Genomic DNA, 24,042 nt, shown 5'->3' with positions numbered 1-24,042 from the left:
TGGGAGTAAACTAGACTGTAACTCTTGTCAATTCTGTGTTCAGACTTTAAAAAATGTAGTCTGTAACAGAGGATTTTGACTAATCAGAGAGAGGAAGGAGATAAAAACAGACATTTAACAGCTATAATGAAACTATTGTAAAGACTCAATCAGAAGCAAAACTACTGCACACACTGCATCACAAAAGCAGTGCGGATATTCAGTGAACTGTGATATGTTTGTTTCTAGTGACGTGACATGGCATAAAAATGTCTGTCATTACGCATAGTGTGTGATTAGTACAAAAGGACAGAGCTGCTGTGAGGGGGTAGGGATTTTTCCCCTGATATTCGTCAGCATCATGTGCTGTAAAACTGGACAATAAAGATAAAACGTAAATAAAACAAAACAACTGTTTCATGTGCCTCCGAGAAATGTGTATGTGGGAATCACAGTAGAAAAGGTTTTGACGAGTCAGGGACAGCCACTTGTTTCTCAAACTAGGATTTCCAATGAGATCATAGGACACTGAAAATATTAAGAGCACTTCAGAACACAACACTGCCAACTTTGCCGATTTACCTCTGGGTCAATGTATAATTGAGGAGGGACTGTTGAAGTCCATGGGATATATCTTGTATATATCTTTATTAAAAGTAAAAAAAAAAAAAAAAAACTAATGTATTTTATGTTCATTATGATCATGTCTTTAAAAATTCCATAATTATTTAATTCCAGAAACAATCACTTATTAACAAATAATTAATAAATAATTAATAAATGACTAGATATACTAAAATGTCAACTAAACAACTGTCCAAATTTAATAACAACCACCTTCTTATTAGCTGAACAATAATAAAGTGAGCTTATTCAAACATTGTTTTGATTGTGTTCTTTTAATAAAGTTGAGATAATCATGACAGATATTTATTTTTTGGCAATATATCAAATTTTATACGGAAAATAACAAATTGTATCTGTGTCCGATAAATCACTTTCATCTACGTTATCCATTACAAAAACACATCTCAAGGAAGTGTGTTAATTCCAAATCACATGACCTGCTCCACATGATGTCATTTCCTCCAGAAGAAAATACTGGCAAGACTCCAAGGTATGTTCTTTCTCCTCTTTCTTAGTTATTTAATATAAAGTAGCGTGTGAGTCAAGTGTGTATTTATCGCACTCTTATGTTACTAGTGTTACTACAATATCTATTAATAAATTCAATTTTACTCTGTTGTATATATGATATTTAAAAGGGTCTTTCTGTAAAAATGCCATGTGGTGTTATGGTTATGTTGATTTTGGACCATAAAACTGGAAAAATGTCAACTACACTTGTCAACTATTTTACCCTGTAAAAGTAACTCAAAAAGTTCCTCAATTATATATTGACCCCTCTAAAGTTTGAACTAAATTCACACTTGGAATTTGCCTTTAAATGATCTTTTAGGGTTTGTTTATGCCAGTTTGCTTTGGAACAGTTGAATATTTCAGACCTGTTTCTTTCAAATACTAGTGTTTTATCCTGGTACATCCAGGACCAGGTACTCTATAAACCAACCACTGTGCTTTTACACTTAAATGCAAGATATAATGCACAGGTGTCAAACATGCGGCCCGGGGGCCAAATCTGGCCGGCCAAAGGGTCCAGTCCGGCCATTGGGATGAATTTGTAAAATGCAAAAACTATACAAAGATATTAACAATCCTTTTAGTTCAGGTTCCACATCAGACCAATTCAATCTCAAGTGGGCAGGACCAGTGAAATACTATCATAATAACATATAAATAATGACAACTCCAAATTTTTCTCTTAGTAAATGTAAATATTTTCATGTATTTACACTAAAACAAAGTATAATTTTGCAAAAAATGTGAATCACCTGAACAAATATGAACAACCTGAAATTTCTTAAGAGAAGTAAGTGTAATTTTACCAATCTTCTGTCTGTTATTAAATGTTTTGTGTATCTGTAGATCCACTGTGATCTGTAAGTTATAATGTACATGTGTAAATGATAAACTGAGGCATGAAATTGTTTAAATTACACATATTTTTTTGAGTTTGTTCATGTTATTCACATCTTTTGAAAGGATACTTTGTAGATGTAAACCGTTTCATAATGTAAATTAACTTTTTTCGCTCTAAAACATAGAGACAAGTTTGGAGTTCACATTAAATATATATATTATATATTATTATATTATTATTTTACTGGTTCGGCCCACTTCAGATCAAATTTAGCTGAATGTAGAACTGAACTAAAATGAGTTTGACATCCCTGATCTAATGCATCCTTGTACTGACTTTGCATACCACAGACTATGCTAATCAACAATGTTGGTGCTAGTTTTCAACTTATTAAGGATAGAAAGTACCTGTGGTCCAGGTTTTCCACACGGACCTGGCAACCCAGGTGAGCCACGGATACCCTGTACCAGAACAGCCAACAAAGTTTAAAGACCAAAGAGTATAAAAAAGTAGGTTAATCACAAAACAGAAATGAATCCAAACAAACAAAATACAAGATACTAAAAGAACAACTATTATTTTAGGGAGTTTCGGAGTAAAAAATACCTTGTCCCCTTGGAATCCACTCTCCCCTGGTTCTCCTGGTATGCCCACATCCCCCTGGGAAAACACAAAACTGGATGAATGATCAGATAAAAATAACCAGAGCTATTCACTCAAAACACCCCACAGCAAAGATATAACACAAGTCATAAATTATAGCTTTGTTGTATGTGTCAGCTTTGTCCAGAGTCACAGATATGAGCGTAATGCGTTTGGATTTAGGAAAGTTAGGACTAAGAAAGACATAAGCAGATCACCTTATCACCTTTCAGTCCTGGTTCTCCTGGGTTTCCTGGTACTCCCTTGGAAGCAACAACAACAAAAACAACAAAAAACAGCTATTAATACAAAGTAAACTAATCGCATCCCAACAGCAGTCATGTCTCTGGTTGACTGACAGCATCTGAATGAGTATTTAAAGACAAACAAACAATAATAGCCAGAAATATAACAACAGTAATTGAACTACACAGCAAAACCATGTAATTTACCTTGAGTCCTGGCAGTCCTGGTAAGCCCATCATACCAACGGGACCCATGTCTCCCTGTCATTGACAACAAATGAATAATCTATTTAGAGCTAAATGTGTATATAAGCTCATAAAAACCCTAAATAGTACAGATTCTTTGTCATTATTTTATCAGCTGCTACCACTACTAGGACTGGGTGTTTTATGTTATACTCTAATGTCAGTACAAGCGACCAAAAAAGTGCATATACTTAATTAAAATCTGACTTCAGAACAGAAACATAATGCTATTATAAGATTATTTCACTAAAATCAAGGACCAGAGAGTAATAAACAAGGTGACTTTGGTGTATTCAGTACCAGCGTTTGGCATGCAGCTCCCACATTTATCACCATCTGTCCAGACTCTTATAAATTCTACGAGTGCTCGGTGAATTTCTGAGAAGCCGAGCATGAATCAAAGCCAGTGGAACCAGGATTATCACAGCTCGTTGAGGCAGTGTCATCTCTATTGTAACACAGATGTCGCCAGTGAAATATTCATTCTCTTTTTTTTTTTTTTTTAACTTATATTTTATCATTTCATTTTTGAGATTATACAACACAAACACTTAGAACAGCGCTCTCAAACTCATTTTCTTTCAGGGGCCACATTCAGCCCGATTTGATCTCCAGCGGGCCGAACCAGTAAAATAATAGCATTATAACCTATAAATAATGACAACTCCAAATTTTTGTCTTTGTTTTAGTGCAAAAAAACACACCATTAAATTATGAAAATACTTACTTTTATAAAGAATGTGAATAACCTGAAAAAATTGAAATTTCTTAAGAAAAATAAGTGCAATTTTAACAATATTCTGCCTCAACTTATCATTTCTACATGTGCATCATGGATCAGATCTATAAAGACACTAAACACTTAGTAACAGGCAGAAAATAGTTAAAATTGTGCTTAATTTTCTTTAGACACTTCAGGTTGTTCATATTTGTTCAGGTTATTCACGTTTTATTGTTACAGGATAGGTTGTAAATGTAAATATTTTCATAATTTATTTTTTGCAATAAAACAAAGAAAAAAATTGAAGTTGTTAATTCAAGATTTTTTGCTTAATTTAAGATGTTTTGCTAAATTTGAGATTTTTTTGGCTTAATTTAACATTTGTTTACTTAATTAATTTTTTTTTTTTTTTTTGCTAAATTCAAGATTTTTTCCTTAATTCAAGCTAAAAAATTTTTTTGCTTCATTCAATTCAAGACTGTGGAATTTTTGCACTTGGCAAAAACATCCCAGGGGCCGGATTGGAACCTTTGGTGGGCCACATTTGGGCCCCGGGCCACATGTTTGAGACCCCTGACTTAGAACATAGTGTCAGTTGTCGTCCTGTATATTGTCCACTTTTTCCATCAATCTTCGCATGTTGCTTGCTGTAGTCGTATGATATAAGTCTCTCTGTGTTGTGAATTTCTTCCACAATGTCTAATTATTTAGGGTAGGGCGGGTTCCTGTTTACACCATTTTCATGTGATGGCTTTTTTTTTTTTTTTTTTTGACACTACCAAGAAGATTTTAATCAAATATCTATCCTTACTTGGTATGTCTTTTCCAGTTAAATGACCCAAATGTAGCACAGAACATGTCCTTGGTACTTCGTATTGCAATATTTTTCCAAATTCTTCACTGATATTATTCCAATATTGAGGTAATTTTGTGCACTGCCAAAAAACATATGCATGTCCCTCATCCTGCTCACCACAAAACCTTCAACAGGGCTGAGGTAATGATAGTGAAGCCTTTTTGATCTTTGGTGTTATAAAAAAATCTTATTATGTTTTTCCAACAAAATATTTTCCAATTTTCATTCTCATTTTAATGTTAGCTCTATCGGCCTTCCTCACATTGCACTGCTTTACTTACATATAATCAAAACATTTTTATTTTAGTTCTATGTGTTTCGGGTAGACTACTGGTGAAGGTGCAGTAGTCCCTGGAGGTAGAGGAGACCACAGACGGGGAGAAAAATGGGAACTGTCAAACATATAACCTCATCACTTTATCCTATTACATATTCAGGTCAAAGTTCCTCCTAATTAGTGTGGAAATTTTTTGATTTATGGCCAAAATCGTTTTTGTGAGGTCTATGTGAACTTGACCTTTACCTCCAAACTCTAATCAATTCATCCATGAGTTCAAATGAATATCTGGCTCAAATCTGCAAATATTCCCTGAGGGCATTCTTCATACATCATAACCACAAAATTAGGACGGACAGAAACAAAACAGAAAAGTCTGTGTCAGAGCTATCACAGTGTGGAGACATAAAAACTATACGACAAATAAAAACCAACAAAACAATAATGTGGACAAAAATAAGCAGAACACTGACATAAAATAAAGTACAAGTACTAACGGAGTGTAGTTTTCACAGTATTGTCATGCATCTTTAGTTCATATAGTTGTGATAGTGTTTATCATATACACTACAAACAAAAAGTTAAGGATATTTCTTTTTTTTCTCTCTCTTTTTTGATCATTTTTGCCATTTGTAAATAAAACTACAGGGCGGGGAAGCAAAATTTACAATGGACATTTAGTTGTTTTTTCTCAGCAGGCACTACGTCAGTTGTTTTGAAACCAAACATATATTGATGTCATAATCATACCTAACACTATTATCCATACCTTTTCAAAAACTTTTGCCCATATGAGTAATCAGGAAAGCAAACGTCAAAGAGTGTGTGATTTGCTGAATGCACTCGTCACACCAAAGGAGATTTCAAAAATAGTTGGAGTGTCCATAAAGACTGTTTATAATGGAAAGAAGAGAATGACTATGAGCAAAACTATTACGAGAAAGTCTGGAAGATACTATTAAAGAAGAATGGGAGAAGTTGTCACCCCAATATTTGAGGAACACTTACGCAAGTTTCAGGAAGCGTGTGAAGGCAGTTACAGAGAAAGAAGAAGGACACATGGAATAAAAACATTTTCTATGATGTAAATTTTCTTGTGGCAAATAAATTCTCATGACTTTCAATAAACTAATTGGTCATACACTGTCTTTCAATCCCTGCCTCAAAATATTGTAAATTTTGCTTCCCCACCCTGTATGTCTGTTCATTAAAAAAATGTGTTTAAATTCAATTCACACAAAAAAAAGTAAAAGTGCTGTGCAAGAATCCCAACTGAAAAAAAAAATAAAAAATAGCCCAAAAATTAAAAATATCCTTAACTTTTTGTTTGTAGTGTAGTTGCATGAATGGTAGTGGTTTCTATTATTGGTACCAACAGCTGCAGTAGTAGTATATCCACTGTCAGTACTTGTATTTGAAGTAGTAGTATTAACAGTTATGGGTATTTGTACTAGTTATTGGTAGTTATATTAATAACAGCAATTCTAGTTTTTAACAGTTATAGTTCAGTTTACTGTGCATCCATGTCCGCCCCTATCCCCCCCCAATCTCTCTCTCTCTCTCCTTTTCTGCCTTTATCTCTCTCTCTTTTACCCCAACTGTTCAGGGCTGACATCCATCCTCCAGGAGTCAGGGTCTGCTCCAGGTTTCTGCCTGTTCAAAGGAAGTTTTTCTTCACCACTGTCACCAAGTGTTTGCTCCTGGAGGATTCTGCTGGTGTCTGTGAATTCACTTAAAGGGGTCACATTTAACTAAACCCACTTTTATTAGTCTTTGGTTCATTTATTTGTGTATTTGGACCCTAATAGTTCATAAAGGTTGAATTTGAACCCTCCCGGTGCTGCAAAGCTATCTTTATATTCATTTTGGCAAAAATCGAGTGGATTTCTACAACCTGTTTTAATTCCTGCTTAATTTGGTACGTCTATAACTAGCTACGTCACAACATTTGCACATATAAGGTCAAGACTTCCGACGAACATTTCTCCAAGTACGCCATAGTTGTGTATCGGCAGTAGTGGCTGTAGTAAAAACTAAAAATATGTCCAAACTTTGAGCCGATTACTTAAAATGTTCAGTTGTTGGTTGTATTAACGAATACAAGTGGCTGAACAGGACAGAGCGCACAGCCAACAACCTGGAGGGGGTGGGGTCAAGTGTATTTAAAGGGCCAGCGCTCAAAATGACCTTTCTGGTGTCATTACTCAAAAATAGGGTTGAAGATGGACCTGTGGAGTTTAATAAATGAAGAATTCAGACCCAAGCATAGCATTTACAGTTTATGCAGACCACAGGGAAATGTTTTAAAATGCATAATTCCATTTAAAAAAGTAAAATATCACTACTTTAAGAAACTGGTTTAGACCAGCTCTAAATGTAAAGTATCATGAGATAACTTTTGTTATGTTGTGGTGCTATATGAATAATATTTGATTGATTGATTTGATTGATTTATAAGAGGGTTTGAACTTTTCTCAAAACTTCGAGATCTTTTGTTGAAATGACGAGATCAGGATGTCGATGATGTCATCTGTTTTTCTTTAGTGAATCCAATATGTTTCTGTATTTACTTGATAATGTCATAATGTTTTCACTTAGCCTTTATTTAACCAGGAAGCTCATTGAGATTAAAAATCTCTTTTTCAAGAGTGTCCTGACCAAAACAGCAACAGCAGCAGAAGATACACCAAATAGAAATCACAGCCATACATCCACACTAAAAATATACATAAAACACAATAAAAGTCAGTTCTAAAACCATACATAAAACATTAAACTAAGAACATACATATTAAACACCATCAAAAATTTAAAAGGTAGTAAAAGTATAACAACAATGTTCCTTAAAAGCATCTCAAAGCCGAACCTGATTCAATCAATTAGAAAAACATCTACATCAAGATTTATCATTTTCCCATTAATTTAAAATGACTTTGAATGTCTTTAAAGAGACCAGTTCCTTTAGTTTACTCTCCTTTTGTAGGTTGTTCCAGGCAGTGGGAGCAGAACCTTTAAAGGCTTTCTTTCTTTCCCAGTTCTGTTCTGACTTTTGAAACTCGTAGAATAATTGATTGATCTTTAAAGCCTTGGTAATAAAGTCTTTTATACGTGGTAAGAAAGGGGAGTAAAATGGACAGAATATGCGACATATTAAAAAAAAAAGAAAAACCTTCAAAATGTGAAATGTGTGAACATTAACCCTTTCATGCATAGTGGTCACTATAGACGACAGTTATTCTACAGCTGTTATCTTGTATATTCATGGGTTTTGTTGTTTTATGTGCATATCTCATATTGCAAATATTTGGACCATCTCATACACTGTAATTCATACCATTACTGTAACTTTGCTGTTCTTCATAAACCTGATCTATAGTAACACGTTTGAGTGTAAATCAATTGCTAGTTGTTTTTAGACTGTAATTAACAGTTTTCTTAAACAAAAAGTTTTTTTTTTTGCATATTATCTCCCTGAAGTGAGTAATAACTAGTATTAGAGTATGCTAAAATGTAAGAAAACATCAGATTAGCGGCAATAAAAATGTTTTTACATAGTATATCACTTTCTGTTATTGCATTTTAAATACATGTTTCTTTGCTTCAAAAATTAAACACATGGTGTCCAGCTGAGTGGACATTTCCGTAACTCCATAAAAAATAGGTTCATTAAAAAAATTTCAGTCACACTGGTTTTTTTCATGCCTAAAGAGGAATAAAAACACTTGACTGAGGTTCTCAATTCATGCATCAAAGGGTTAAAGCCATACAATTAGGAAGAAGTTACGACACTCACAATAAGACCAGGGACTCCACATGGACCAGGAGCTCCCAGTTCACCCTGAAACAAAGGAAGAACAGTTTTTCACAAAAGACTGATGATGAGTAAATGCAACATAATCACAGTCAGGCAGAGGTGAAGAGCGGGAGGAATCAGACACACATGTAAGTGTACAGCATGTTCTTTTCCATTTTCTTTGATTACTACTTTATTCTTCCACTGATATCCTGACTGATGCATTTCTCCATTCAGTTCAGTATAGTGAGTGAGCGCTTGGCACTTTGCACACAGAGATGCTTGTTGTCCAAATGATCTAGCCCACAGCCACATGCCATGCCTACATCCTCTCCAAGTTACACATCCAACGGAGAGATGCATGACCCAGCCCAGTGTGGCCTTCCTGTCGCCTCCTCTATTTCTCTATGAATGAAAGGAGATGAATTCAGCCAAATGGAACATCCCCTCTTCCCTCCGCGGGCAGAGGAAATAAGGCCCGGAGAAGGAGCTCGGAGGTCAGCCAATCACAATCTCACAGTGACCCCGTCAGTCACAAAGAGTAAAGGTCAAGCTACAGGAAGAAGTGAAAGTGCTGATGCTCAGATTAGTTGGATTATGATAGCTGAGTGAGTTACTGAAAGTCTGTGCACATTTATCACAGTCACTCACAGTCAGAAGGAAGAGAAGTATTACTGTAAAACATTATGAAATAGAGCACTGGGATAACTTAATACAGACCTATAAAGAAGAAAATGCAATTCAATAAAGACTTATTTTCCGTTTTATTGAAAATAACTTTATATTTTACTTTATTGCACATATAGCATATGTCACTTTAACTCAAAAACTCATCTGATTAACTTTGCACCTTTATTGTTTATTTATTGTCTCCCCAAACCCCTGCTGTTTACAGTTATATTCTACATTATAGTTATATTCTGTTTATAGTTATATTCTATTCTTTGTATTTTTTTTTACTCTGTTCATTTTGCACCATGGGGCATCAGAGTTTTGTAATTACAGTTTTCTGAATGTGATGTACATATGGCAAAACTGATAATAAAGTTGACTTTGACTTGACTTATTTGATTTTTTTTGCATGTCGTCTTCATGTATGACTTTATTTCTTTTATGAAACACATTGTATCATTTACATGAAAGAAACTCAATTGAGTATTTTTTATTATTATTATTATTATTATTATTATTGTTTTTTAAGGGTAGTTACTGCAACATATTATGTACAACTATATAATCTTATGCTACAAGTTAACAAAGACAATGACTAAAACAGCAAAAGATATATTCAGTTAAAAACAACTACAACTAAAATATATATAACTTTATCTATAAGGAGGCATTTAGATGTGCTTATCATAATTTAAAGGTTTAAAATATAAGATTTCCACGTGCTTAATTGCTTACAGGAAATGTGTGTGAGTCTGTGTTGTACTGGGAACTAGTCACTTGTTGAAATTAACTGATGACATTTCTAAACTAATGGTGGTAAGTGGTGTACACTGTTGCTGTAAAACCAGAAAAAAAACACAACTCTCCATATAGAAATCAGTACATAAGCTAGCTGTAATGGATGTAGGCGACAGTTAACTTATTGAATTAATTAAGAGTAAATCATTTGCTCAAAGTGCATCAGCTGCTTCTGACTTATCAGGAGGTATTCAACTTCCTTTTCATTTCTTCTGTTTGAGTCTGGAGAAACCTCAGCTAATTGTGATGCAAAATTAAAAGTAGACACTGATGATAGTTCAAGAGTTACGACGTGAGATTTGACATCGTTTCACTTACTGGGTTCCCATCAGGGCCAGGAGGTCCCCTCTCTCCAAAGTCACCGGGAAACCCCTGAGCACACAAAACAAATGGGGTGGTCATTAGGGGTGTTACAAAATATCGGTTCTGCAATATATCGCGATATTTCATTTCACAATACTGTATCGATATTAAGAAGTGCTGTATTGATGTTTTTAGGTGTTTATTCAAATGCAGATATGGCGGAAGTTCATTTTTGTTTTTTGTTTTTCTTGATTGTTTATATTTTATTTATTATTATTTAACACAGTTTTATTAACTAATAGTTATTTGAAGTGTCCTCAAAGCACTTTTTACTGTCTGAGAGGCAGATGTTAGTTCCTTGTGGGATTGCACAAAAATAATGTTACGATTTTAGTTATGAACTAATAGAAAATGAACATTTGAGCAGGATCTTAATCTGTAATGTCTGTAAAATATAATTTAAGTTTTAACACAAGAAAATTTTGTGATATAGCATTAGATCATGTTGTGATCAAATAAAAATGTGTTTAGTATTTGTGCATATTTCTGGTGTAATTCAATTCTTCCACGAAATAATCCTTTTAAAAAAGAAACAAACAGAAGAATGCCTTTTTAACAGTATTATGATATACCGTGATATATCGTATCGTGATCCTAGTATTGTGATTTGTATCGTATTGCCAGATTCGTGCCAATACACACCCTTAGTGGTCATGTAACTAGAAGGGAAACAGTGTGGCTATCACCTTCACATATTCCCATTTGGATGTTTTGATTTTTGATTTATTTAGATATTACATGGTTTGCCAGTGAGGCTATCACACACAACAGGATTAACAAAGTCCTTCCCAAAACAGAAGTCTACAGAGTAAAGCCAAATAAATCCCATCAAATGCTCTCTGAACATTTCATTCCTGGAAGACCAGCAGGAAATTCCTCCACTGAGCGTTTGTGAGCGACTAAGTGTCTATGTGTGCACACGCTGGCAGGGAGCACTCAGCAGCCCGCAAACCAAACCCCCAGGACTCGCCTAAATGGCCGAATAAAGCTGCTTGGCCCAGGAACTGCTGACTGGGTCGTTTTTTTTGCTTGGTGCTCATAATTCCATTATAAAGGCAGAACAAGAGGCGTGATGCAGCCGCGAGGCCACACGCTCAACGTGTGCTTGACAGCGTGCCAAGGTCAACACGCAACCCACAGTGCATCATGGCTGAGCACTCGCCTACAGGAGGAGAGCTCTACGGTTAAAGATAAATGATAAACGGCAGAAAGCAAGACACTCTCGTCTCTGTCTGCGGACTGGAAGGAAAAAGAAGACCTCAACAGATGACAAAGATAGCATTGTTGTGTGGCAGACTGCTGATTCAGAACATTAAGTGTAATGCACATAAAGTAATAAGAAGTAATTGGTGCAACATGAAGCCCGCAGGAAATGTGGAAAAAATTGCCTCTTTCCAAAATTGCCAATAACTTACTTGGTTTGATCAGAAACACATGCATCCTCCAGTCTTTTGTCTCACATTGACGACAATTTTCATCAAGGTTGGCGAGACATTATTTTATTAAATGATCTGCCCGGAACAATCTAAAAATGCATCACATCTGTAAAGTTGACAACGAATTGGAAAGTTTCTAAATGCAACAAAGTCTCCCCGTATGATTTTTTTTTTTTTTAAACCAGTGGTTGTTTTTGTCTGTAACTTCTGGTAATCACATCTAATGGCTTAAATCATCTCGCCTCATGACTTTTCAATTGCTTTTGTGCTGATTCAGGATGGAGGGAAAAAATGAATTACGTCAAGCGACCGACTTCTTTTTTTTTAACCACAGAAAAAAGAAATAGCTGATGCATGACTTAGCTATTACAGACATAATGTTGGGTCGTAGTCGTTTTCATTGTCCATTACCACATAACATAAAAAAAAAAAAAAAAACATGTACAACCAGACAAGTGCTGGGAAAATATCAGATGTACATGAGTGGTTAAGAGCAGTATTAGTATTTTCCATGTAAGACTGGAAGGATGGGAATTGGGAAACCTTCTTCCAGGCGCCAATGACGATAAACTTCCCTGGTCTGTGGTAACAACTGGAGAGCCAAAGCCACAACTGACAGACTACATTATCATATCAGTCTAATGCAAAACAAGAACAGTAACAAGCATATTCTGTAAAGTACAATGTTTCCTCATCAAGATGAAATAAATCAGAGATGTTTAATGAATCTGGAGACTATTTAGAGCACATATTAGTGTAAAATTCTGATTAAAAGTGTAAAAGTTATTCATTATTCATTTGTTTTCCAGATTTTTCTCTCCTTGTATCATGGTGAAGTCAGTGCAAAAGTTAGAAGATTTACAGCTTTTATTCCCAGGAGGGGCATCGCACTGAAAAGGAACCTCTCTGTAAGAGTAATGGTAACTTAATACACTTTAAAGTGAGTCTGCACTACAGTAAGAGGCCATAGATCAAGACAAAACACCCCCCACTTTCAAAGAGGTTACAGTAAAAATGTTGTCTGAAAAGTATGTTGAGAGAAAACTTTACCGGCCTACCCATCTTGCCCTTCTGCCCATGGATGCCGGGAATTCCCTGGGGACAAAGCAGACACAGTAGGAGAGAGAGAGCGGTATTAATTTTCATACATTTACATTTCCCTACACAGCCAAGCAGTAAATCCTATTATTGCCATAATTTACTTATTTTTAACACATTTGTTTGAATGGGTTTTGGATTTTAAATAATGTAGTTTCTATTGTATAACTGTTTTAATGCATTCCATTTTTTTTTTCATGCTGTACAAATGATGAAGTATGTACCTTTAATTTTTCATTTTACTAATCTCAAAGCACAGCTAAAACTGCTACCACAAAAAAGTCATCAGTAATTAATGTGATACACTGTATTTAATACATGGACATAAATCTCACTGTCTTCCAGGGGCCACATTCAGCCCAATTTGATCTCAGGAGGGCCAGACCAGTAAAATAATAGCATAATAGCCATAAATAATGACAAGTCCAAACTTTTCTCTTTGTTTTAGTGCAAAAAACAACATTAAATAATGAAAATATTGACATTTACAAACTATCCTTTAACAGTAAAATGTGAATAACCTGAACAAATATGAACAACCTGAAAAGTCTAAAGAAAATTAAGCACAATTTTAACAATATTATGCCTCAACGTATCATATATACATGTGCAGATCGGATCTACAGACACAAAACATTTAGCAACAGGCATCCTATCCTATTCTACTATATAATACACGTTCTGTGTCCCATCGATGTTGCAGCACAGAAGGGGTACGGATTTTCCTCAGCCTTCACAGGCCTGATCGCCACCAAACTCGCCAAATGAGTAGAAACATTACTTGACTGTCTACTAGGCACAATTTTATGTCTGTATTCAAATGTTGTGAGGTATGCTGGGCGATTTTAGCCTCTCTCTACTTTGAATTCGTCATCCCTGCCGCCATACTCCATTTTCGGAAGTGGTTATGCTGCCGTTCATGAAATTTCTACTGCTAGCAGACCATGCTACAATGTGAAGGCTGCATTTACAATAATGTATAGGCACTTTTCACACACAATGGCACCATGGGTACAATGCCGCTAGTTATTAATAATGTTAAGCTCAAAATGACTTAAAAATAACAGAGTGCTTAGTTGACCACTGTACTATTATACAGACGAGCTTCAAATTTTACATCAAATATGTTTGCCTGTTATACAAATGTTAATGTTTTGCATGGACATGTGGTGACACTAACAGGGGGGAAGCTTAAGACATACAGTTGCGGAAAAAGTTATTAGACCACCCTTATTTTCTTCAATTTCTTGCTCATTTTAATGCCTGGTACAACTAAAGATAAATTTGTTAGGACAAATATAACGATAAGAACAAAAATAGCTCATAAGAATTTAATTTCAGAGCTGATATCTATCCATTTTCCATGTTTTCTTGATAATAACCAAATCATTTAAGTTCTTACATCAATATCTATGACATTCTACTGACAAAAACAGTGCTTTTAGGCATTCCATGTTTTCTTTTCTGTCTGTTTTAGTCACATGATACACACAGGAGTTAGTACTTGATTGTATAACCATTGTTTTTGATGACTTTTGATAGTCTAATATTTTTTTCCACATCTGTATATGCAAACAAATTTTTACATGCACACAGACATTCATACGGATATACATTTCTACAAATATAATTAAACAGGGTGTGAATTATACAAGCAAGCAAGGAAAGAAAATCAGTTCAAAAGTTTCAAGTTAAAATATTAATTAACAGTTGACAGCAGATGGGGGATGACTCATTCTTTTTGGGGTGTGTACAACAAAGAAAAAAACAGAAGCCTTCCATTTTAAATCAAGGTTTTGGTCTGACTGACAGATGAACCAGCTATAAGGCTAGTGTGGCTAAAACCACCGAACACATGCCACATCACATGATATTTTTCAGAGTTTTGGCATCACTGTGCTGTGTCTCTTCTCCACAGTCCCAAAGGAGTGTGAATCATAACTGACTTAAAAAAAAATCACATATCTACACAGTTTTTTTCCCCATTGCTAAGCACGGTTGATAGGCTAGTCCACAGATGTCAAACATGCGGCCCGGGGGCCAAATCTGGCCCGCCAAAGGGTCCAATCCGGCCCGCAGGATGAATTTGTGAAATACAAAAATTAAACTGAAGATATTAACAATCGATGGTGTCAAAATCATTTTATTTCAGGTTCCATACATACACATACAGACCAAATTAGATCTCAGTTGGGTCAGACCAGAAAAATACTATCATAATAACCTATAAATAATGAAAACTGCAGATTTTATCTTTGTTTTAGTGTAAAAAAGTAAAATTACATGAAAATGTAATTTACTACATTTTAAACAATCTCTCCTTTAACAAAAAAATGTGAATAACCTGAACAAATATGAACAATGTGAAATGTCTTGAGAAAAGTAAATGCAATTTTATCAATATTATACCTGTTATTAAATGTTTTGTGTATTTGTAATTGTAAAGTAAGTTATAACGCACACGTGTAAATGATAAACTGAGGCAGAACATTGTTAAAACTGCACTTGTTTTTCTTATGACATTTCAAGCTGTTCACGTTATTCACATTTTTAAGGAAACGTTGTAGATGTAAACATTATCATGACGCAATTTTACTTTTTTCACTAGTATTATTTTACTGGTACAGCTCACTTGGCTTCATATTGGGGTGAATGTGGCCACTGAACTAAAATGAGTTTGACACCCCTAGGCTAGGAGATGGTATGTGGAATTACCCCTCCCAAGTCCTGATCTAGTCCTGCATGAGGGACCTGATGCTACTTTGGGTCTATTCTACACTGGTGAACTATGCCTGCAGTATTTCATGAAGGAAAGCTACTTTGATTTCCTCATTGTACCTTATGGACAGTCATATAATACGCCCTACGGGTATTTACTGTCACAGCCACTAATACTCACTCTCTCGCCATCAGGACCAGGAAGACCAAAAAGCCCCGGGATGCCAATGTGACCCTACAGGAGTGAATAAAAGATTGAAAGAAGAAAGAGGAGGCATAGACAGACGGAAGAGGAAAAGACAGGACAAGCGCAGTCAGACTGAGCAGACATGATGGACAAGGAAGTGTCTAAAAATGTTTGTACAAAGGCTTCAGCGGTGATGCTTTGATCGGTTACAGCGCTGCAGACGTTCACGGTGGAGTGGTCTTGAAGGGGTAAGCCTTGAGGCAAGTGTATATGCCCATGGACTGCATGGTGCTGGCTTCCACGATGTAGTCCAAGGGCACATACCCTCACATCAGGGATCTCCAATGATCTCTCTGTGCAGATCTTGCTCAGAGGGAGAGTTGGCAGATGGAGCCGAGACAGAAATCACATTGACATTAATAGAGAAACCAATGCCTCAGTGCCTTACAACTAAGTTCACCAGCAGAGCAATGCGCTTTTATTATATTTGGCTAACATTAAGAAAATGTCAAGCATGGAAAAGATTCAACGACGACCAGAGTTAATCACAACTACATTACATTAAACATACTAACAAAACCATCAGTCATTATCGTTAACGAGGGCCGACAAGTGGCATTTATGACACTGGCCTTTTAATGTACCCACACTGGTTACGTAATTCATTTAACATGCATTTTACAGTGGGTTAGGAAAACCTTTGCTGTGCTGAGATGACACATACTCTTTATTGAGCCACAAACCAACAAGAACATGACAAAAGTGCAGACAAACAGATAGTTTTAAACACTTTGGGCTGCAGTAGTGAGTAGTTTATTTCTGAAGCACCTTTTTGTTTAAGATCACACACAGTATCTTAAGGACTTGCACAAATCTGGTACTTACCCGGACGCCTTTTGGCCCCATTCTTCCTACAGGCCCGGGGAAACCCTGCATGTAGCAGAAGACAAAATCTAAGGATACATCTGTTAAAATATTTAAAACTTAACATAAATAGAATGCTACAGCTACTGCAACTACTCTTCTTTTAAAATTTATAGGCATGTGTTGGTGTAAAATGAAACTCCTGACAACATTTTTTCCCAAATTCTGCATAAAAACATTGTCATTTAAGTATTTATTTCAGTGTTTTCAAGCCTTGAATAATGTCTGATCTTTCCCATGCATTTATGTACTAATATGCATGTATATGTACAGGGTGGGGAAGCAAAATTTACAATATTTTGAGGCAGGGATTGAAAGACAGTGTATGACCAATCAGTTTATTGAAAGTCATGAGAATTTATTTGCCACAAGAAAATTGACATAATAGAAAATGTTTTTATTCTATGTGTCCTCCTTCTTTCTCAATAACTGCCTTCACACACTTCCTGAAACTTGCGCAAGTGTTCCTCAACTATTCGGGTGACAACTTCTCCCATTCTTCTTTAATAGTATCTTCCAGACTTTCTCGTAACAGTTTTGCTCATAGTCATTCTCTTCTTTCCATTATAAACAGTCTTTATGGACACTCCAACTATTTTTGAAATCTCCTTTGGTGTGACGAGTGCATTCAGCAAATCACACACTCTTTGACGTTTGCTTTCCTGATTACTCATATGGGCAAAAGTTTCTGAAAAGGTATGGATAATAGTGTTAGGTATGATTATGACATCAATATATGTTTGGTTTCAAAACAATTGACGTAGTGCCTGCTGAGAAAAAACAACTAAATGTCCATTGTAAATTTTGCTTCCCCACCCTGTATATGCATGTGTCTCCCCTACTTCCCCCTTCTCTCCCCCAGACTCTATCTCTCTCTCTTTTACTCTCTCTCTTTAACCCCAACTGGTCAAGGCAGACGGCCATCCTCCAGGAGTCTGGGTCTGCTCCAGGTTTCTGCCTGTTAAAGGGAAGTTTTTCCTTCCACTGTCACCAGTCACTAGTGTTTGCTCCTGGAGGATTCTGTTGGGTTTCTGTAAATTGGCTTAGAGTCTGGTTTTGACCAACTCTATATATCAAGTGTCATGAGATAACTTTTGTTATGATTTGGTGCTATATAAATAAAATTTGATTGATTGATTTGATTGGTTTACCCCTGTAAGTCGCTTCGGAAAAAAGCGTCTGCCAAATGCATAAATGTAAATGTAAATGTGTGTATTTATTGTATTGGTAAAAAAAAGGAGTTAAAGAAAATAAAATCTCTATTACACTGAAAAAGATCTGAAATATGCTTAAGGTTATATTCATTTTTAAACAACACAATCCTAATGTTTTAAGTTCATAAGAGTGTAGACATCAACATTTGGTGCAATAACATCCAGTCACAGGGGTAATATGTCTCATCATGCTCGCCTCCAGTCTTCTACATTGTTGTCATGAGCGTTATGTCACTCCTGGTGCAAAAATGCAGCAGCTTGCCTTTTGTTTGATGATCATCCGTCTTCTCCTTGATCACATTCCAGAGGTTGTCAATGGGATTCAGGTCTTGGAATTTGGAGTGGACCTTTTTTTCCCCCCAGAGCTGCATCTGGACTTTGCAGCTTGTTTTTTTTTTTTTTCTTTATATGAAATACTAATTGGCCTTTAAGATGATATTTGCAGAGTTAACATTTAAGAAGTATTCAGATCCATTTCTGAGATACTGCAGAAAGTTCATCAGTGCAGAAAATTCCCTCCGTGTGATTCTAAAGATCACTGCGTAGCTGAGGAGAAACCCCCCACAGCAACCCTGCAGCCTCAGTGATTCACAGCCTGCAGATGGTAGGGGGTGCTAAAACCTAATCCATCACACATTACTAAGCGTCTACAGCAGGGGTGTCAAACTCATTTTAGTTCAGGGGCCACATCCTCCCATTATGATCTGAAGTGGGCGGGACCAATAAAAGAATCACATAAATAATGTCAACTCCAAACTTTTCTCTATGTTTAGGAGTGAAAAAGGTTAAATTACATGATAAAAACATTTACATCTACAACCAATCCTTTAAAAAAAATGTGAATAACATGAACAACCATGAAAAAACTGAGATTCATTGAGGAAAAATAAGTGCAATTTTAACAATAATACACCTCAGGTTCTCATTTACACATGTTCATTATAACTTACAGATGACAGTTGATCCACAAATACACAAAACATTTAGTGACAGGCAGAATATTGGTAAAATTACATACTTCTGAAGTCTCCTAAACCCCCGTCTATTTCATTTTGGCTTAAGGATGTTACGTTTTTTCTTAAATTAGAAAAGATTCGCCTCTCACTACAAGGCTCCTCAACTAAATTCTTTAAGAAATGGCAATCTTTTTTAGATTACTTCCAATCTTTACAAACACTGCCTTCAGATTGATCTCGCACACCTCCACCCTACTCTATTTTATTATTGTTTAGGTATTGTTGTTTTTTGTCGTAATTTATTCTGTCTACCAATTATTGTCACATTTGATACATCTAGGTAATGTCTAATATTTAAAAGTAAGCATAGGTATCTACAAGCTATGACTTTTATTTATTTATTTATTTTTATTTTATATTTATTTGTATTTTTTTTTTTTTTTCTATTTCCATTAGCTCAGTTAATATTCTTGTACATCACACATTTGATACTGCTTGTACTTATTTGATTTTCTACTGCTCAGAGACTGTTATGATGTTCTTGTTTCTGCTGTTGCCCCTTCTCAGAGGGCCTTGGGGTTGGATTGGGCATGGGGGAAAATGATATAAAAGGCAATGTATAATGAATGCACTGTAATTCTGCTCCTTTGTATGTGCTGTTACATTGCTCATAAAAAGATGAATAAAAAAAAAAAAAAAAAATACTGACTTCTTTTAAGACATTTCAGGTTGTTCATATTTGTTCAAGTGATTCACATATCTTGTGAAAGGATAGTTGATAATGTCTCTTCTCCTTTTATTTAGGTTTAATATATTCTTCTGTACAGCACTGTTTTCTTATTTTGTACAGTTCTATTGTCTTTTAATCTATTCTTCTACTTTATTCTTTTATTTAGGTTTTATTTATTTTTTGGCCCACTGCGGTTGTTTTAAAGTGCGTTACAAATAAAGTTGGATTAGATAAATGCAAACATTGTCCTAATGTAATTTTAGTATATGTAGAACTCTGAATGTGGAACCTGAACTAAAATGATTATTAATATCTTTGGTGTAATTTTTGCATTTCATGAATTCATCCAAAGTGCCGATTTGGACCCTTTGGCGGGCCGGTTTTGGCCTGTGAGCCGTATGTTTGACACACATGGTCTATAGGGATCAGGGTACTGACATAGTGAGTGCTGCTAAAAACTTAGAGGTAAACTCCGAGACCAAAATCTGAACCATTAGTACTCGTAAACAATAATGGAGTAAATGGGTCGTCCTTGCATACAGATCGTTAAAGCAGAAATACCTACTTCCCAGCTTTGACGTGTTAAAATGGCCTTCCACTCACACTCAAGTGTTTTCTCCTCATGGTCTTTCACTCACTTTCTCTGAGCAGAATGATACTGTATGTGTATATAATTCACAAAAGACACAGCAGTCTGAAACATTTCAGTCCAAATGGATCTTCTTCAGGCATTTTTCCTCAACATTGTTGCCATCGAAGAGAATGCATTGAATTATTTATTTGGAGCTAACAGTGTGCAGACTCTTCTATCTTATGACCTCCAGAACTTTAAATTTTGTCTTGTACATTGTGTTCTCATATTTGTGCAGATGTCAGCACTGTCTACATCAGGGGTGTCAAACTCATTTTAGTTCAGGGGCCATGTTCAGCCCAATATGATCTAAAATTGGCCGGACCAGTAAAATAATAACAGTGAAAAAAGTTAAATTACATTATGAAAGTGTTTACATCTGCTAAGTTTCCTTAAAAATGTGTTCTCAGGTGCATTTGAATAGAGTTTTTATTCAGAAGTTCAGATCTGCCCTGTTTCTTTTAAATCTAAAGTTTTTATCTGTTTATTTGTTTTGTCTATCTTTTTAAATTTAATTTAATTTTATTCTTATCATTATTTTTTTTTTTTTATGCCCACACTTTTATTGCTTCCCCTGCACGCTGCTGTAACAATTTCAATGTTTTATGTAAAGCACTTTGAATTGTCTTGTACATGAAATGTGCTACATCAATAAACCTGCCTTGCATTGCCTTGCTTTGAACAACATAAACAACCTGTAGTAGTAGTAATAGTAGTAGTTTGTTTCGAGCACATAGAATCATCAGATAACAAAGAATCATACAACATGGTTAAAAAAATAAATCAATACAATTTTTCTGCACTCAAAAAGGAGTGGAAAGAAGTATAACTTATTGACTCTCACCCCCTTTTTACAACCTGATATTTCTAAAGAAAAGTAAGTGCAATTTTAACAATGTTATACTTCTGTTTATCATTTACACATATGCATTACAACTTACAGATCACAGTGGATCTAGAAATACACAAAATATTTAATAACAGGTAGAATATTGTTAAAATTGCACTGGCTTCTTTTAAGATATTTCAGGTTGTTTTTATTTTTCAGGTTATTCAAATTCTTTGTGAAGGTATAGTTTGTAAACTTTTTTTTTTTTTTTACACTAAAATAAAGAGACAAAAATTGTAGCTGCAATTATTTATAGGTTATTATTATAATAACTTACTGGTCCGACCCTCTTGAGATCAAATTGGTCTGTATGTGGAACCTGAACTAAAATGATTTTCACATTCTTACATGTTAATATCTTCAGTGTAATTTTTGGATTTCACAATTCCTCCCATGTGCTGGATTGGACACTTTGGCGGGCCGGTTTTGGCCCACGGGCTGTATGTTTGACACCTGTGGTCTACATTGATGTACTGAGGATAAGCATCTCTGCACTCATGAAAGCTGAATTTAAGGTGTTGAACAGCCTCTATGACTTTGCAGCCAATAGGACCTACTGAAGGACTTTTACCATTTGGAGGTGGGAATTGAAACTATCACTATAACATCATAAAACTGACTTTTTTCAAATATCCGAACAGGTGGACTGGAAGTCACAAGGTTTTAATGGGATCATTGCATTTTTTTTGGTGGAAAAACCATATCAGACATAAATTATTCAATGGAGAGTATTTTTATTATGTCTGGAGAGGATATATAAGTTAAAAACCTAGAAGTAGGGCAAGGCATGGCTGTTTGGAAGAACAGAGGATGCTTATTTGTGCCTTGGAGAGCTGAGGCATTAGTCACACTTTTATTACCTTTTCTTTCTTCGGGGTTGTGTTTACTATGGAAACCTTCTGACATTTTATTTCCTCACTAGTCCAGGGGCATCCATCGCAGAAATTCCACCACAGGTGCTTCACGCCTGGCTTCGAGGCTGTTTTGTTGCCGTTTTCTGAAGCCCCGTTTTCCTTTCAATCCCTTGATAGAAACTTTTTATTTGGATTTTCAAAAATTAGGTTTTTCAAGAAATATATATTATCATTATTATTTATTTTTGTGCTGCACTTGCCTATGGCTTTAATGTTTTGCAGGTATCCAATATCTCAAAATCTAATTACTTTCTATCTATACAAATCATACAAGTTCTCCCCATAATTCCCATTTTATTCATCATTCTGACAGTGAGCAAGAACTACTGGAGTAAATTTCATTTATCTAAAGGCCCAAAATCAGCCTCATATTTAAAAAAAAAAAAACTAAATTCCCAATAGAGATACTATCATCGTTCCTGTTTATTGTTTTATATCCTTCTTTGTCTGTGTAGTGTGTGTGTGTGTGTGTGTGTGTGGCCCTTCTCAACCAGCACCGCAACACTAGATTTACTGCACCTGCCTGCCAGGATAGCCTTTGGCCCCAGAGCTTCCATCATCTCCCCGTTCACCCTGTGGAAAGAAAGACAGGAGAGAAACCAGGACTAAAGGAGGCAAGAGACAAAAAATGGAGCCAAGGAAACTGTATTCTTCAGAAAAATGGTGCACTTCAGGGCGCAAAAAAGAAGAAAAAGAGCAAATATTAAATCGAAAGCAAACACAGCATTCGTGAAGTAATAAACAACACATAATTTTCTCCTACAGAGGAACTTAAGTCTCGGGGCTTTTCAATAAAGACCTTTTGTTTCGTCGAGTAACTGTTGCCTAAGGAAAGAGGCGCCACTGCAGACATTGCCACATTAGCCACTCAATTAACCCAACAGTAAGTACTATTATAATGCGGTTAAGCTGCGTGCTGTTAAGACTACTGTCAGCACAGTTCAGCCTTAATATGTTTATCCTCATCAACAGACAGCGAAATTCATGAGTCATTTCTTCTTTGTAGTGAAACCACACCAAAGTGGAATTTTTGATTCTGCATGTAAGTGAAACAGTATTGGATTGGAAAGCCATGCAGGAAATAATTACAGGCCGTTCATTCATAAAGCTAGCCACATTCATTAAATACTGGCAAGTTATTGTCATGCAAGAGGCTAAAATGTTAATATATAATGATGTATAAAATGTATATTAAATTCCTGCAATGACTGTGGAGGGACAGAAACAGTAGTCACAGCAGTAGTTTTAATATTTGTGGTAGTAATAATAATAGAAAGCATGCAGAAATTATCGCAGCAGTAAAACTAAGACTGATTGCATTGTGAGCATGTCCTTACTATAAAGTAGTCACAGAGAAAGGACTAAAATAACCTAGTAAACAGATTATGTTAATTATACAGCTGCTGACCAGGCATTTTCAATCTTGGTACTTGAAAATCTGTGGGAACTTTTAGATTCCTTGGAGCATGTCTTGTTTTCTTTTTTTTTTTTTACCTTATTCTACCACTACACAGCGCCATAAGGCTGCAAATATGCAAACACACACATGCAGAATGATTATCTTCATTGAAATATGTTGTGCTATTAATTTGACAATTTGTAGCAGTAACACAAAAAATATAATGCATGTAAGAAAAACAACCAGAAAAGCTGTGTTAAGGACCTGGAACTAATGTGCATACAAAATATGTGTTCTTTGAATCTTTTCTACAAAAACAACTTTGACTCTTGCAAGTGCAAAAGACAGGAAGGTTTGTTTTAGGCTTTTTTTT

General features: G+C 35.5%; 1 protein-coding gene across 2 annotated transcripts in view; it reads right to left on the bottom strand.

Moving 5' to 3' along the window:
* Positions 1–24,042, bottom strand: part of col27a1b (collagen, type XXVII, alpha 1b) — a 114,999-nt gene that overhangs the window by 45,712 nt on the left and 45,245 nt on the right. For both annotated transcript variants that reach the window (XM_030143547.1, XM_030143548.1), the window contains exons 9-18: positions 22,790–22,843; positions 16,898–16,942; positions 16,007–16,060; positions 13,060–13,104; positions 10,529–10,582; positions 8,741–8,785; positions 3,055–3,108; positions 2,821–2,865; positions 2,567–2,620; positions 2,368–2,421 (exon numbers count right to left, since the gene is read on the bottom strand). In XM_030143547.1, coding sequence (XP_029999407.1) covers positions 2,368–2,421; positions 2,567–2,620; positions 2,821–2,865; positions 3,055–3,108; positions 8,741–8,785; positions 10,529–10,582; positions 13,060–13,104; positions 16,007–16,060; positions 16,898–16,942; positions 22,790–22,843 — 504 coding nt within the window. The remainder of the gene's footprint in view (positions 1–2,367; positions 2,422–2,566; positions 2,621–2,820; positions 2,866–3,054; positions 3,109–8,740; positions 8,786–10,528; positions 10,583–13,059; positions 13,105–16,006; positions 16,061–16,897; positions 16,943–22,789; positions 22,844–24,042) is intronic.

The sequence above is a fragment of the Sphaeramia orbicularis genome, chromosome 9 (assembly GCF_902148855.1).
Source record: "Sphaeramia orbicularis chromosome 9, fSphaOr1.1, whole genome shotgun sequence".
Taxonomy (NCBI): Eukaryota; Metazoa; Chordata; class Actinopteri; order Kurtiformes; family Apogonidae; genus Sphaeramia; species Sphaeramia orbicularis.
The sequence above is the reverse complement of the archived record's forward strand: the minus strand, read 5'-3'. Positions and strand labels throughout refer to the sequence as shown.